Source organism: Ctenopharyngodon idella, chromosome 7, assembly GCF_019924925.1.
Source record: "Ctenopharyngodon idella isolate HZGC_01 chromosome 7, HZGC01, whole genome shotgun sequence".
Taxonomy (NCBI): Eukaryota; Metazoa; Chordata; class Actinopteri; order Cypriniformes; family Xenocyprididae; genus Ctenopharyngodon; species Ctenopharyngodon idella.
Window position 1 is genome coordinate 13,592,749 of NC_067226.1, and position 12,424 is coordinate 13,605,172.

The 12,424-nt window shown below is 39.4% G+C and overlaps 1 protein-coding gene across 1 annotated transcript; it reads left to right on the forward strand.

The window, feature by feature from the left end:
* The first annotated feature begins 462 nt into the window (after window positions 1-462).
* Window positions 463-9,109, forward strand: shha (sonic hedgehog signaling molecule a). The gene is made up of 3 exons (XM_051901532.1): window positions 463-2,128; window positions 5,613-5,874; window positions 7,420-9,109. Exons 1-3 carry the CDS (start codon window positions 1,829-1,831, stop codon window positions 8,112-8,114), a joined length of 1,257 nt encoding a protein of 418 aa, XP_051757492.1. The 5' UTR covers window positions 463-1,828; the 3' UTR covers window positions 8,115-9,109.
* The last annotated feature ends 3,315 nt before the right edge of the window (window positions 9,110-12,424 follow it).

Consider the following 12,424-nt stretch of genomic DNA (forward strand, 5'->3'; position numbering starts at 1 on the left):
GTGGTCATAAATAGGACATAAAATAACTTCTATGTGACTGTTTGATGGAAGTAGGAGCATCAATTGAACTGCCTCTCTTTCAGTTGCGTATTTAGAGCATATAAATTTGTTTTCGAAGAGCTTACCTGCTCGATTTGCTCTCAGCATTCTGAGATGTTCATACTGCCTTCACATTGAGGATTAATATAATGTATAATTGTATAAATTGACCATGAAACAATCTCCAATAAAGCTAAATATAAAAAAGTGTGACAAAAAATAGTTGTTTGGGGGAAAGACAAATAGATACTTTTCCTGTGGGTTGCATGTTAACTAATTGTTTTACTCTTCACATATCATCATTATTTAATGGTATTTGTGAAATTTAGGCAGTCAAAAAAAGTGCACACCTCAAAACTAAAACAGATGGGACAACAAATCATTGGTGTCATGCTTATTTGAACAAAACCTTCAGCAGGGGTCCTACTTTTCTTAATGTATTTCACAAGAAAAGCAGCCACCATCTTTGATAGAGTAGTCTGGAAAATGTGTGAAAACAAGAGAAAATAAGACAATGAAACACATACCTTACCCGCTGCTATGGGCCAGGGAACACAGTGGTTACCATGGCTTAATCTGTCACTGAAGTGGACTTTAAGGGGTGACAGGGTTTTTGCAGGCTGATCTTTCTCCCAAACAGACAGCTTAGCATTTGTGTGCACAGGAAGAGCCCTTTCCAATATCTCAAATAAGCTGTGTTGGGCTGAAGAGCCAACTTAATCTCTGTCTCCTACTCTCTTGCACCAGTGGAATATGGAGGAATAATTAATGGTATCCTAAATTAACCAAAACATTCCTTGCTTTTCAGTTTGGAAATAGTCTTTTGGACAATATTTCAAAGAAAGAGAAATCCTGTAAATTGTTCAGAAATTGATCCTTTCACTTAAAAAGTTTAAAAATGACAGCAAAATCTGAGGCTGATATTACTGACAATGCACAAAGTCTACTTCTGTAAAGTTCAGCTTTTTCAGGTTAGAGGTTAATGGGACAACAAGTGATCAACCTGATAATTATGTGATTAAAGAGATAAAAAGAATAAAGAATTTACATTTAAATTAAAATGTACGTTTGTATTTTGGCAGTCTTTGTAGTTTGAATCGCTTTGTTTGTGATTATTCTATGATTAATCAGATTAATGTGCACACGCACAGCCTTCACTTGTGATAAATGAAGTTTTGAAAGTCGCATAATTAATTCGCCCTTACATGCACCTTAAGCAGTAACATAAATACAGACCAAATGACTCTAACAAAAAATGGTCCATTAGCAGGTCACATACGGATGGAGCATTTACATCCCAGTAAAAAACTGAGCACACATGCATGTCGCAGCCTCACAGACAGCAGCAGCGCGGAAAACTGATGCGTTCACATCTCACCGTGTCCCTCCCCTGAAACCCACCTTCTTTAAAGGTTTTTGCGCGTCCGTTTTGTGGGATAACATCAGAAGGGTTCGTCCCGTCGAGCCAATCAGGTCCCTCCCTACCTCAGATCGCAGCTATAATACATAGGAGTAAAGAGGCTTCTCGCATAAGTGGCTGTGGCTTCAAACTAACGTTGCGATTTCGGGGTCAGTCTTACCTCTCACATCCACGCCGCAAACCTCCGATGCGTTATCAGACTCACATTTCCGCACCTGTCACGGTAGGGCTTGGCGCTGAGGGACACGCGTGAACTAAGGAGACGGCAAGGACATCGCCGGAGATCCGCGCAAGGAGAACGAGAAATCCTGCTAGACAGACCGCGCAGGGCGCTCTAGAACACCGCAGCGAGATTCACCGTGCGGCAAAATGCGGCTTATGACGAGAGTGCTGCTGGTGTCTCTTCTCAGTCTGTCCTTGGTGGTGTCCGGACTGGCCTGCGGTCCAGGCAGAGGCTACGGCACAAGAAGACATCGGAAGAAGCTGACACCTCTCGCCTACAAGCAGTTCATACCTAATGTCGCGGAGAAGACCTTAGGGGCCAGCGGTAGATACGAGGGCAAGATAACGCGCAATTCGGAGAGATTTAAAGAACTTATTCCAAATTACAATCCCGACATTATCTTTAAGGATGAGGAGAACACAGGCGCGGACAGACTCATGACACAGGTAATTCCTTTCCGTTCACAAATCGCACCGGTGCTTGTTTGAAGTCAGAGCTTAAGAAAGTACAGTTCGTGCAAGGATTGAGAAATAGTCTTACGGCACGGCTCTATCTAATGAAGCTGTGCGAGAGAAATGCCATCAGGAGAGGACCGGCTGGTTGCCTCCTTGCTCACCCTCATTGTGGAAGGTTGGGTTGAAATGTGTATGCGCCTCTCTCTTCCTATATTTGTCATCGCTGAGATACATCAGGCGCATTTTAGAAAATGTGGGTATCCTGCTAGATACGGCACCTGATCTGAAGGGACTGTGCTGGTCATAATATGTCAGTCTCATGACAGCTAAATATAGAACGAAATTAAGCGTACATGTTCGTGGGATCGCTTAGTCAGACCGCAGCCCACCCGCTCGCAGCGGCTGCTTATCAGGGCATGAAAATATTGACATTTCTCAAAGGATGCTCTTAAATTTGTTTCTGCTTATTAATGGGCCAGGACGGTACCACTTAGTGGCAGATTAGAATCAGACACAATGGCCTATCTGTCTTCACCCCTCTTCTTTCGATATTATGCAGGAGTTTGCTCGTTTTCTGACAATTATTTTACGCCACATGCGACATAATCTATAGCCTATTTGTTTTACAACTGACCGATATATAAGCAAAATCAAGCAATGCACATGCAAGCTGAAATAAGTTTTATGTGGTACACCCCAGGAGTAGACTAGTAGCCTACAACATTATTTTAATTGCAATATGCGCTATTATTTTTATTAAATGGTTAGATCAGTTAAATGCGCTAAACTGTTAAGCTGACTTAGATCTATTTATTTTATGGTTAATGCTAGAGTTGTGTGTTGCTCAAAAATGATATAAAGTTTTATTTGTCCGAGTTGTACATAACGTTTAACATTACATTTTATTCTTTATTTTTTATTGATTTATTTTTTGAAAAGAAAGGTGGGCCTCTGAAAAAAGTCAGACAGCTTCGGGAATAGGCTGTCTGTCCCCAACATGGCTTTCCACTCTCGTCGCATTAGCTGGGATCATTTGAACTTCTGACCCTTTGCCAATGCAAAGGAAGAATAACATTGCTGCTTAGTAATGCATCGAAAATATATTTGCTATACAAAGCATACTGAGGAGGTCTGCATCCGTGTAATTTACAAAGTGATTACCCTGAGTATAATATTTTATTAGGTTATTTTGGACGTTCCTCTGTTCGGTTCAAAGTCTAAGTCATGACTGCTTGTTATCTCATGGACGAGGTTTGCTGAAGCATTGCTAATGTCAACCAAAGTGAATTTACACGCGCCGCGCAGGTGCATTATAAAGTCTCCCTTTTTCTGGTCCTTAAAAAAGATGAAACCCTTGTCTGGTGTGGTTTTCTCAGATGTATATCAAACTCTACTTAAGGTGAATGTGATTATAAGTGTGTGATGACCCGCGGGCACACACACTGCTATTAAAATTGAAAAGTTACCCTTGCAATCTTGTAACTTCAAATGGACGTCTCAGCTTTTCAAAGGGAGTTAACAAGGTGTCCTGTTAGCAAATGTTTTGGAGAAGCGCATCCGAGTGTAAGAGATGGTTTGTTGGTTGAACACGCTGTGTGGTGAATTGGACTTAACGGTGCTGCTCACGAAATTAGGCGCAAGTGCGAGGGCATCCAGAAGGCTGTTTGCTCTGACAGGTAGCTGATAAGTGTTTCCTCTAAAACAGTTCATTTTGGGAGGAGATTAGTAGCTGACTGTGACCAGGCGGCTTGTTGAACAAACCTCGTGTGGAGCACAAAGCGGCGGCACAGGGGGTTCCCGCTGCGCTTCATGGTGGCTGAACAGAATTTGGCTTGATTTGCGGCACACGACCCAATGAATTAATAAAGAGTTTAGGCTTCACGGGTCTTGAATCCCCGGCAGTTTTGCTCAGAATATGCTAGGTTGTATCATTTGGTCCCTTGTTTGTATTTTCCTCTCTCATTCGAGTGCTGTACAGAGCTAATATGCAGCAGATTAAAATCAGTAAAGTTAAAATCACTACTTACAGGGAATCTTTTTTTTTTTTCTGTTTGGATAAAGTACCAGTCTGTCATTTTTCATTCAGTCCACAGATGTGTCAGTATCTCATTAAGAAAATGATTAATGTAGCTGCATATAAGAGGATGCATCTACAAAGCACAAGTATTTTGTGGTTTGATAGATGATACAGTTTGTATAATAGACAAGGAGACATAATGGAGTGAACAGAAATATTGTATGTTTTATAGTTTACTATACTTCATTTTTTTTAATGTATGATGAAATATAATCCAGTGTAATAAGGTGTATGTGGCCTTCAGTGCAGACATAAAAATTAGAGGGTCAAGCGAATGAGTAGAAAGTGGGACGGTAGTAGTCTGGTACAGAAATTTATGTGGATGTTATAGGCTACGGATGGTGTGTGTGTGCTTGTGAAGGGGGGAGAGAAAGAGGGAGCGAGCGAGTCAAAGCTAGGAGGGTATGTGTGTGAATTATTACAGGTATTAATTTGGCTTAGTGTCACAATTTGCAAGCATATTTTGAATAGATTTTATATAACCTCTGAAAGACCGTCGGTTAAGCAATCACATCACGTCCCTTGAGCAAACCTGTGCTGCAAGAATAATGAGTAGTTGCTTCTCCTCTTGGACGCAGTGAAAGAGTCTTTTGTGGTGTTTTATTTGACATATTGGTTAAGCGTTGGGAAGAGTTGTCCTGGAGAAGGCCAAGCATCCCAACACAAGGTCCCGGGAAAGGTTAGTGGGTGCACCACCCAAACATGGCCTGATATTCCATAGCTTGTACCTGCACCTTAGCGAGACCAACTTGCTCTAAACCTTAAGGTTATAATAATAAAAAACACAAATAACTAACTGAAACATCACTTTTCAGTATATTTTGCCTTCTAATCTCAAGTTACCATTGTATGTATTCTGGCCTTTTAAGCAGAAGAGGCCTTGATGCAGTCACACCTTTCCCTAGTTGGATCTATATGTTTTAGATCAGTGAAGCGAATGCAATAACTTATCAATTTTTCATTGAGCTCTTTGAGCAGAATAGCCTTGCATGCAAGGCTGAATTATTTCTAGTGTAAATACAGGTTTCGTATCTCATATATACAGTCAACTTATTTGTCTGGATGTATTGATTGGGAGAGTTATTGTAAGTTAATGATGTCTGGAAGAGCTTTGATCCTTGAAAAGGTTGTTTAGAACTGACTGTCTGACTGACTGTTACAATAAGATATGAACCAGTCTATCAAACCCAAGTCTTTAAATAAATTAAAACTGTCAGTTTCTTTAAGGAGATGTAAATAGCTTTCATGTAAGCTATCATTTACTATCATTCGGGAGATTAAGAGCATTATTTATTGTGTGTGTTTTTTTTTTTTTTAAATGCGAATGGCAACATGGATCAATGAATGGAAGAATTAAAAATCAGCTCTCTTCCCGTTCTCCCTCTGTCTTTCTATTAGAGATGCAAAGACAAGCTGAACTCATTGGCCATCTCTGTAATGAACCAGTGGCCGGGGGTTAAGTTGCGTGTGACAGAGGGCTGGGATGAGGACGGTCACCATTTTGAAGAATCACTCCACTACGAGGGAAGAGCTGTTGATATCACCACCTCTGATCGAGACAAGAGTAAATATGGGACACTCTCTCGGTTAGCTGTAGAAGCTGGATTTGACTGGGTCTATTATGAGTCCAAAGCCCACATCCATTGCTCTGTCAAAGCAGGTAAGACCATGGCAGGGTGATTGGAACTGCAAAATAAATAAGTGACGAGCACAATGCTTCACACTCCATTTCATGTCAAAAAAAGCTGGTTTAAAAAGATAAACTGCCCTTAAATTCTGATACAGCAAAACAACAACAACAACAAAATGTATTACTGGGAGTCTAAATTATAACTGTAATCATAAAATAACTTCTGGCAAAAAAAATATATATATATATTTCTAATTAATAAATCTAATGTGTATTTTAGTTATTTTGAATAATCACCAAGTGATAGGCAAAGTCTACAAATAGTTTCAAGGCCATTCCTCAATACGATCTTTTAAATCTTTCCCTTTACACTGAGTTAAAATGACTAACACAGAAAGACTTTGCAGCCAATATAATATCTGATCTTACATCGCCCCACTCTGTCTCTTTGAAGGAAGCGCTTATCAAGTCATCACAAGATCACTCACTGCAACAGAATAGGCTGCACACTGCAAATGAAGACATATCAAATCAAACACGCACGCTAAAAATAAGATTAAAAAAAAAAAAAAAAAAAATACGACGAAGTTTGTGACATCACTTGCGCAAATAAAACGTAGACCTATTTCTTATCAGGAATCTTTTATTTATATATTTATTTTGTAGTGTAATAAGTTTATCATTGATCGAAGATCATTTAGCTGGAACACATTGGCAAACGCCTTACAGGCTTTCACCAAATCTTATAATTTAAATTCTAAACACATTTACAAATACATTACAGAGCCAAGTCGAACTCGCTCGCCCAAATCTGTTTCTCAGTTGTCACCATCTTATTTCATGCCCCAGAATCTTATGAGAGGATTAGACGAAAAGTCCATTCTATAGCTCTGTTTACCGACCCAAGAGATCGGAATGTGAAGAGATCCCACAAGGCCCGAATTATTGTCATTAAGCTTGACAACGGAGAGCATGATAGTTTAAAAAATGAAAGGGAAAGAAGAAGAGGGCATTGATTGACTACCGCTAGCATTTCTAATTTACATTCAAATCTACACCATTAGAGCCTTGGAAAGTGTCTGGGCTGAGTAAATAGGTAGCCTGCTTGGGGTTTTCTCATTCTATAAGTGTGAATTGTCACATAGAAGTTTCTGCACCTGAGCAAATATGAAAGAGGCGCAAGGAAAGGCAGAAGTGTCCTTTTCCAAGAGTGCTCTGTACACAAGCTGCATTAGAATGACAATGTCCGGGCTTTATTGGTTTTTAATTAGAGCAGTCCAGGCTCTTTCCTCCGTCTCACACAAAGACTTTTTTTTTTGGAAAAGCTTTCGATTTACAGCCTAATTCCCGTTGCCACGTTTTCTTTTGTTTATTCAGACTTTTTCTTACGTGAGGCGACTTTGGGGCTGATATAGTTTACGTGCATGTTTTTCGAGCTTTTATTTATTTTTATTTTTTTTACCTCGTCATAACTCAAAGTATAGGTCTAATATTAGAGCGTAATTATGTAACTTTTTGATATGCTGCATAAAAGGCGTCCCATGTTTATTCACTCATTGCTATTTATCTCGACAGAAAATTCGGTTGCTGCAAAATCTGGAGGGTGTTTCCCAGGTTCGGCTCTGGTCACGCTCAAAGACGGAGGGCAAAAGGCCGTGAAGGACCTGAACCCCGGCGACAAGGTGCTGGCGGCGGACAGCGCCGGGAACCTCGTGTACAGCGACTTCATCATGTTCACAGACCGAGACTCCGCGACGCGACGTATCTTTTACGTCATAGAAACGAAAGAACCCGTTGAAAAGATCACCCTCACCGCTGCTCATCTCCTTTTTGTCCTCGACAACTCAACGGATGATCTCCACACCATGACCGCCGCGTTTGCCAGCAGTGTCAGGGCCGGACAAAAGGTGATGGTTGTTGATGATAGCGGTCAACTTAAATCTGTCATCGTGGAACGGATATACACGGAGGAGCACCAGGGCTCGTTCGCACCAGTGACTGCTCATGGAACCATTGTGGTCGACAGAATACTGGCGTCCTGTTACGCCGTAATAGAGGACCAAGGTCTCGCGCATTTGGCCTTCGCGCCCGTCAGGCTCTATTATGACGTGTCATCAGTCCTGTTCCCCAAAAACTTCATCAGTCAGTCCAGTGCGACTTTACAACAGGAGGGAGTCCACTGGTACTCCAAGCTCCTCTATCAAATGGGAACGTGGCTTTTGGACAGCCACATGCTTCATCCTTTGGGGATGTCAGTAAACTCAAGCTGAAAACCTTTATATGGAAATTAAGCAAGAGAAATCACACTAATGTAGGATATAAGACAATGTTAGAACAAGAGAGAAAGAGAGAGCGAGAGTGAGAGAGAAAGAGACAAAGGCCCCGAGCGGAGTTGGGATATTTATTACAATGACTTTTAAAAAAAAAATGTCATTTTCAAAGAATAAATGGAGCCTTAAAAGTTTTCTTTGCATAATTTATTCTCGCGTGAACTCAGGCTGGTGGCACACAAACGGATTCGAATGATCATCCAGCGGTGCAGAATCTATTTTTGTATATCTCATGTAAACAGGAAAAAAAAAAAAAGAAAAAACGATAATGTAAGAAAAAAGAAAGAAACTTTCATGACAGGCTGTAACATTCTGTGCATATGTGCAAATGACTGTTATATTTTAGGGGCAAGCAAACGCCGTGGGGCTCCAGAAATTATATTTTTATACACAGAATTGTACATTAGATTTTGACCGATCGTTACCTAATCACTTTTCGTTATTTGAAATAGTGTAAGATACGAGAATATATTTTAATTTAAATAGGTGCAGAGTCTTTGCAGTCTTGTGCTGTTATCTCTTTTAGAATTCTCTATTATTTTGTCATTGCTTTGGTTGTCAGAGTGGGACAGACATATTGTTCACTCTTCTCTGGTTTCATTGTTTCTTGTATTTCTTTAAGAAAATACGAAATGCACATTCTGACAATTCAGTAACGATAATAGTCCCACAGTAAAGAACAAAGATTTTCGTTAAACAAATTAATAAGTAACTACTGTACATTTACTAAAATGTATTTTTCTTTTCATATTTTGTAATAGGTAAATAGTTTTATAGAAATAAAATGCAGCTGATGCACAGTTTGGATAGCATATGATTGAGTGGCCATACCAGTTAACCTACCTTTCATTGAGGCAAGGTGTCAGGAAATGTATAGAATTTATTATTTATATGTTTATTATAAATGAATGAGATAAAGAAAATATTCAAACTGATCGTTGCTATGTTTTTGTTTCATGAATATTCTTTGATGATGCACAAATTAAACATCTTGTCCTATCATTTTAATCATCAGAAGATTTCAAAATATTGTTGTTATTGATATTATTAACTCTCATAAATATTTCATTGTTATTGCTGTTGCTTAAATCCCCTTTCGGCGGCAGTTTATTAAAATATTAACTGGGCTAATCATGTTAATTGCTGTCACGTAGACATAGCACATAAAAAAACACGATAGCTTAGGTTGTCCTAATGCAGATAATTAAATACAAAATGTTTTATTTCACAATAAAATACGTTTTCTGATAGAGTTGACCAAAGATGCATAATAGGTTTCCAGTTTCCCCCCCCAGGTAAATCGTGTTATTCAGTTTGCATAAAGCTCGAGTGGAAGAAACAAGAAGTCCATTCAAACCAACGTGTGGAAATGCGAAATGAAGTTAAATCGTACAGTTGAAAGCGGCTATCGGTGAGACGCGAAGAAGTCTTTGATCTGGATTTTGTATGCTTGCGAAAAGTTGTGGTCCCATGTTAAATATGAACAGAATAGTCCTTAGCATAAACATTTGGAAATCTCTCACGCAGATTAAAAAGCCCAATGTTTGTGTGCTTTAAACATACCAACATATTTACCGGAAATAGCCTTACCTATTAGATCGGCTCTTTGGTGATTTCTGTCGAGGTCTTTAGTGTGGCTTTTACTCACCGCCATGAGAATTATCAAAAATATGTGACGGGATCAAACAGGCTACATTAAACGATTAGACACATTAACACACTTTTCCAGTCTTCATGTAATAGGGATTTTTAATCACTGGACTGAAACAGGTGGTGCACCAGGTGCAATGAGAGGAAGTGAGGAAGCCATCCACTTCAAATCTCATAAACGATGCATAAGTTTAACTCGCGGTTAAGGTAAACCCAAACTCTAAGGATCTCTGAGATGTTTCCTTTGGTTAAGTCTGAGATGTGATATGCGACTTCTACATTCAAGTAAGGAAAAGACAGGCAAATAATGAGCCCCAAACCAATTTACACGATCAGGCAGTATAGACATAAGAAATGACAAAAGCTGATCACATCCATAGCAGAGTGGAATAGTGCTGTTTTGTAAAGCTGAATGGTCAAATATCATCCTCACAAAATCAAAATGGTAAAACTTTCGCAAGCACCTCCCACATTATGATATCATTCTCTCTGCTGAACAATATTATCAATGAGAGGAACAGGCACAGAGCCAATGTGAGCTCAGCTGATAAACTTGGTGTTGAGAATAGTACTGAAGTTTGAAGTGAATGTTCTTGCCTGACTGATGTGCAAATTCAGACTGCACTTTCTAGAAGGATCAGAAAATATGAAAGATGGCTACAGGTTAGTGTCTTCACTATCTCTGTGTTGCACCACCAACAAAGAACTAATTATACAACTATATATATTTTTTTTTTTGTAATTTTTTTATGATGGATGTGTGCATGTGTGTGCATGGACACTTTGAAGGGAGTTAACTAGTGAGTGAATGGAAGTTTGAGCTTTTGAACTCTGTTGCAACACGAATAGAAATTCCACTACCAATTCTTAAGAAGACTTCATTGTGCTGCAGGTTTTGCTGCTTTTTAGAGCTGTTGGTGAGGCTCACTCTCAGCCCTGACCTTGAGCATTTACACAGACACAAAAGCGACTGGGCGAAAGCATTCCTCGGAGCAGGTAAATAAAACCAACTAATCCTTCAGAGGGGCCTTGTGTCTGCCGAGAGAGCAACTGTTTCAACAAACGCTTGCTGGCAATTGCAAACAAAAATGGACTGGCAACTGTTGTGAGGTGTGAATGAAATAAAGGTTGCCTATCGTTAAATTCCAATCACTCATTTTAATTGCACAAATATTTACCCAAGTGACAATCACTTCTCCAAAAGTACAGTTTCCAGAGAAGTTAAAACACCTAGGCTACTGGAGAGACTACAGCTTGTGACAGTTTGGTGTGGCCCACACTGCTTATTGTGGCATAATGATTACTTTTAAAAAACAATCTGTAAGATGGTGATATTTCTGTAGGCTCAAACAGGCTCTAATACTCTCAGAAGGCAGATGCAAGACGACTATCAAAAGCCATTCATTTATCACTCAATAACAAGAACGGAGGCAACACAGAAGATAAAATCCAGGAAAAGGATTTATTTCAAGTAATTATTCATAAGTACAGTCAAGGCATATTATTGGTTTCCACCTGACAAGCTCCATAAAAGGTTACTAAACAAACACCATTTATATTCTTCAGAATTCAACATGTAGGACAGTCTGGTGTACACTTTTCAAATACATCAAAACCGTTTCATTAATACAAGACTGAAGGACAACAAAACGGTGATCAAAGCAGCATAAATCACTTCCCCCATACAATAATGATTTCCAAGTAATGTTTTCTTTTCATCCAAAAACACAAAACGTGTGTACAGCTGGCAAGAGTGTACAGATCATTCTTGGGCTTTGTGCAAGTTTTTGAACTTTGGAACTCAGTAGGGTGTGGTCCCAGAGACGCAAAACTTCCACGGACGTAGGCTAATACAGAAAGGAAATCCAGACGCAAGGTCCCCCTGCTTTAATACAGAAGGATTATGTTCACACAACACCACAGTGAGATCAACAACAGCCTTCCCATCAAGCTTCAGCCCCAGATGAAAAGTGGAGTGAGAGAAAGAGAGAAGGAGAATGAAAAACTCTAGTTAAAGAGAGAGCAAGAAAGAGAGAGAAAGATACAAGAAGAGAAATCTGGTACCACTTAAACTGAAGAGCACCTGTTGAGAAATTAAGACAAGTTAGCATCATCTGGACGCAGCTCTACTGTAGACAGACACAACATTATTTACAACTGAAACCAAAAGGAGGGTTTTTCATATTAGTTTAATATTTCCATTTTTCTTTTGTTACACATTATTTTAGATTTGCAGAGGTTTTCAAAAGCAATGTTCCTTTCATGAAGCGAGGACCTGCACTTGAATGATTTTAAGAAGGAATTCGATATAAACGTATTTTCATTATAATAACGATTAAGATTTTACTGCTTGATAAACTTATTTTTCTCACACTATCACCAAGGCAGAAAAGTAAACACCAGAGTCTATACAGAACGTTTCTGCTGGTTCTCAATCAGCATGGAGGTCTCCTTTATTTGACGCACACAGTTCAGGTCTTGGAGACCAGAATTCAGGAGCGCTGCAGCTGGATGCCGGTATGGGAAGATATCAGCTATGCACGCTCTACCTTCAATCATTACACTAAAGCTGACAAACAAGGCTCAAATCTAGCAAAAAG

Excerpts from the sequence above, each read along its gene's own strand:
- shha (XM_051901532.1), top strand. The coding sequence starts at position 1,829 with ATGCGGCTTATGACGAGAGTGCTGCTGGTGTCTCTTCTCAGTCTGTCC. Across the intron at positions 2,129-5,612 it reads CGGACAGACTCATGACACAG|AGATGCAAAGACAAGCTGAA; the intron begins GTAATTCCTTTC and ends TCTTTCTATTAG. Across the intron at positions 5,875-7,419 it reads CCATTGCTCTGTCAAAGCAG|AAAATTCGGTTGCTGCAAAA; the intron begins GTAAGACCATGG and ends TTATCTCGACAG.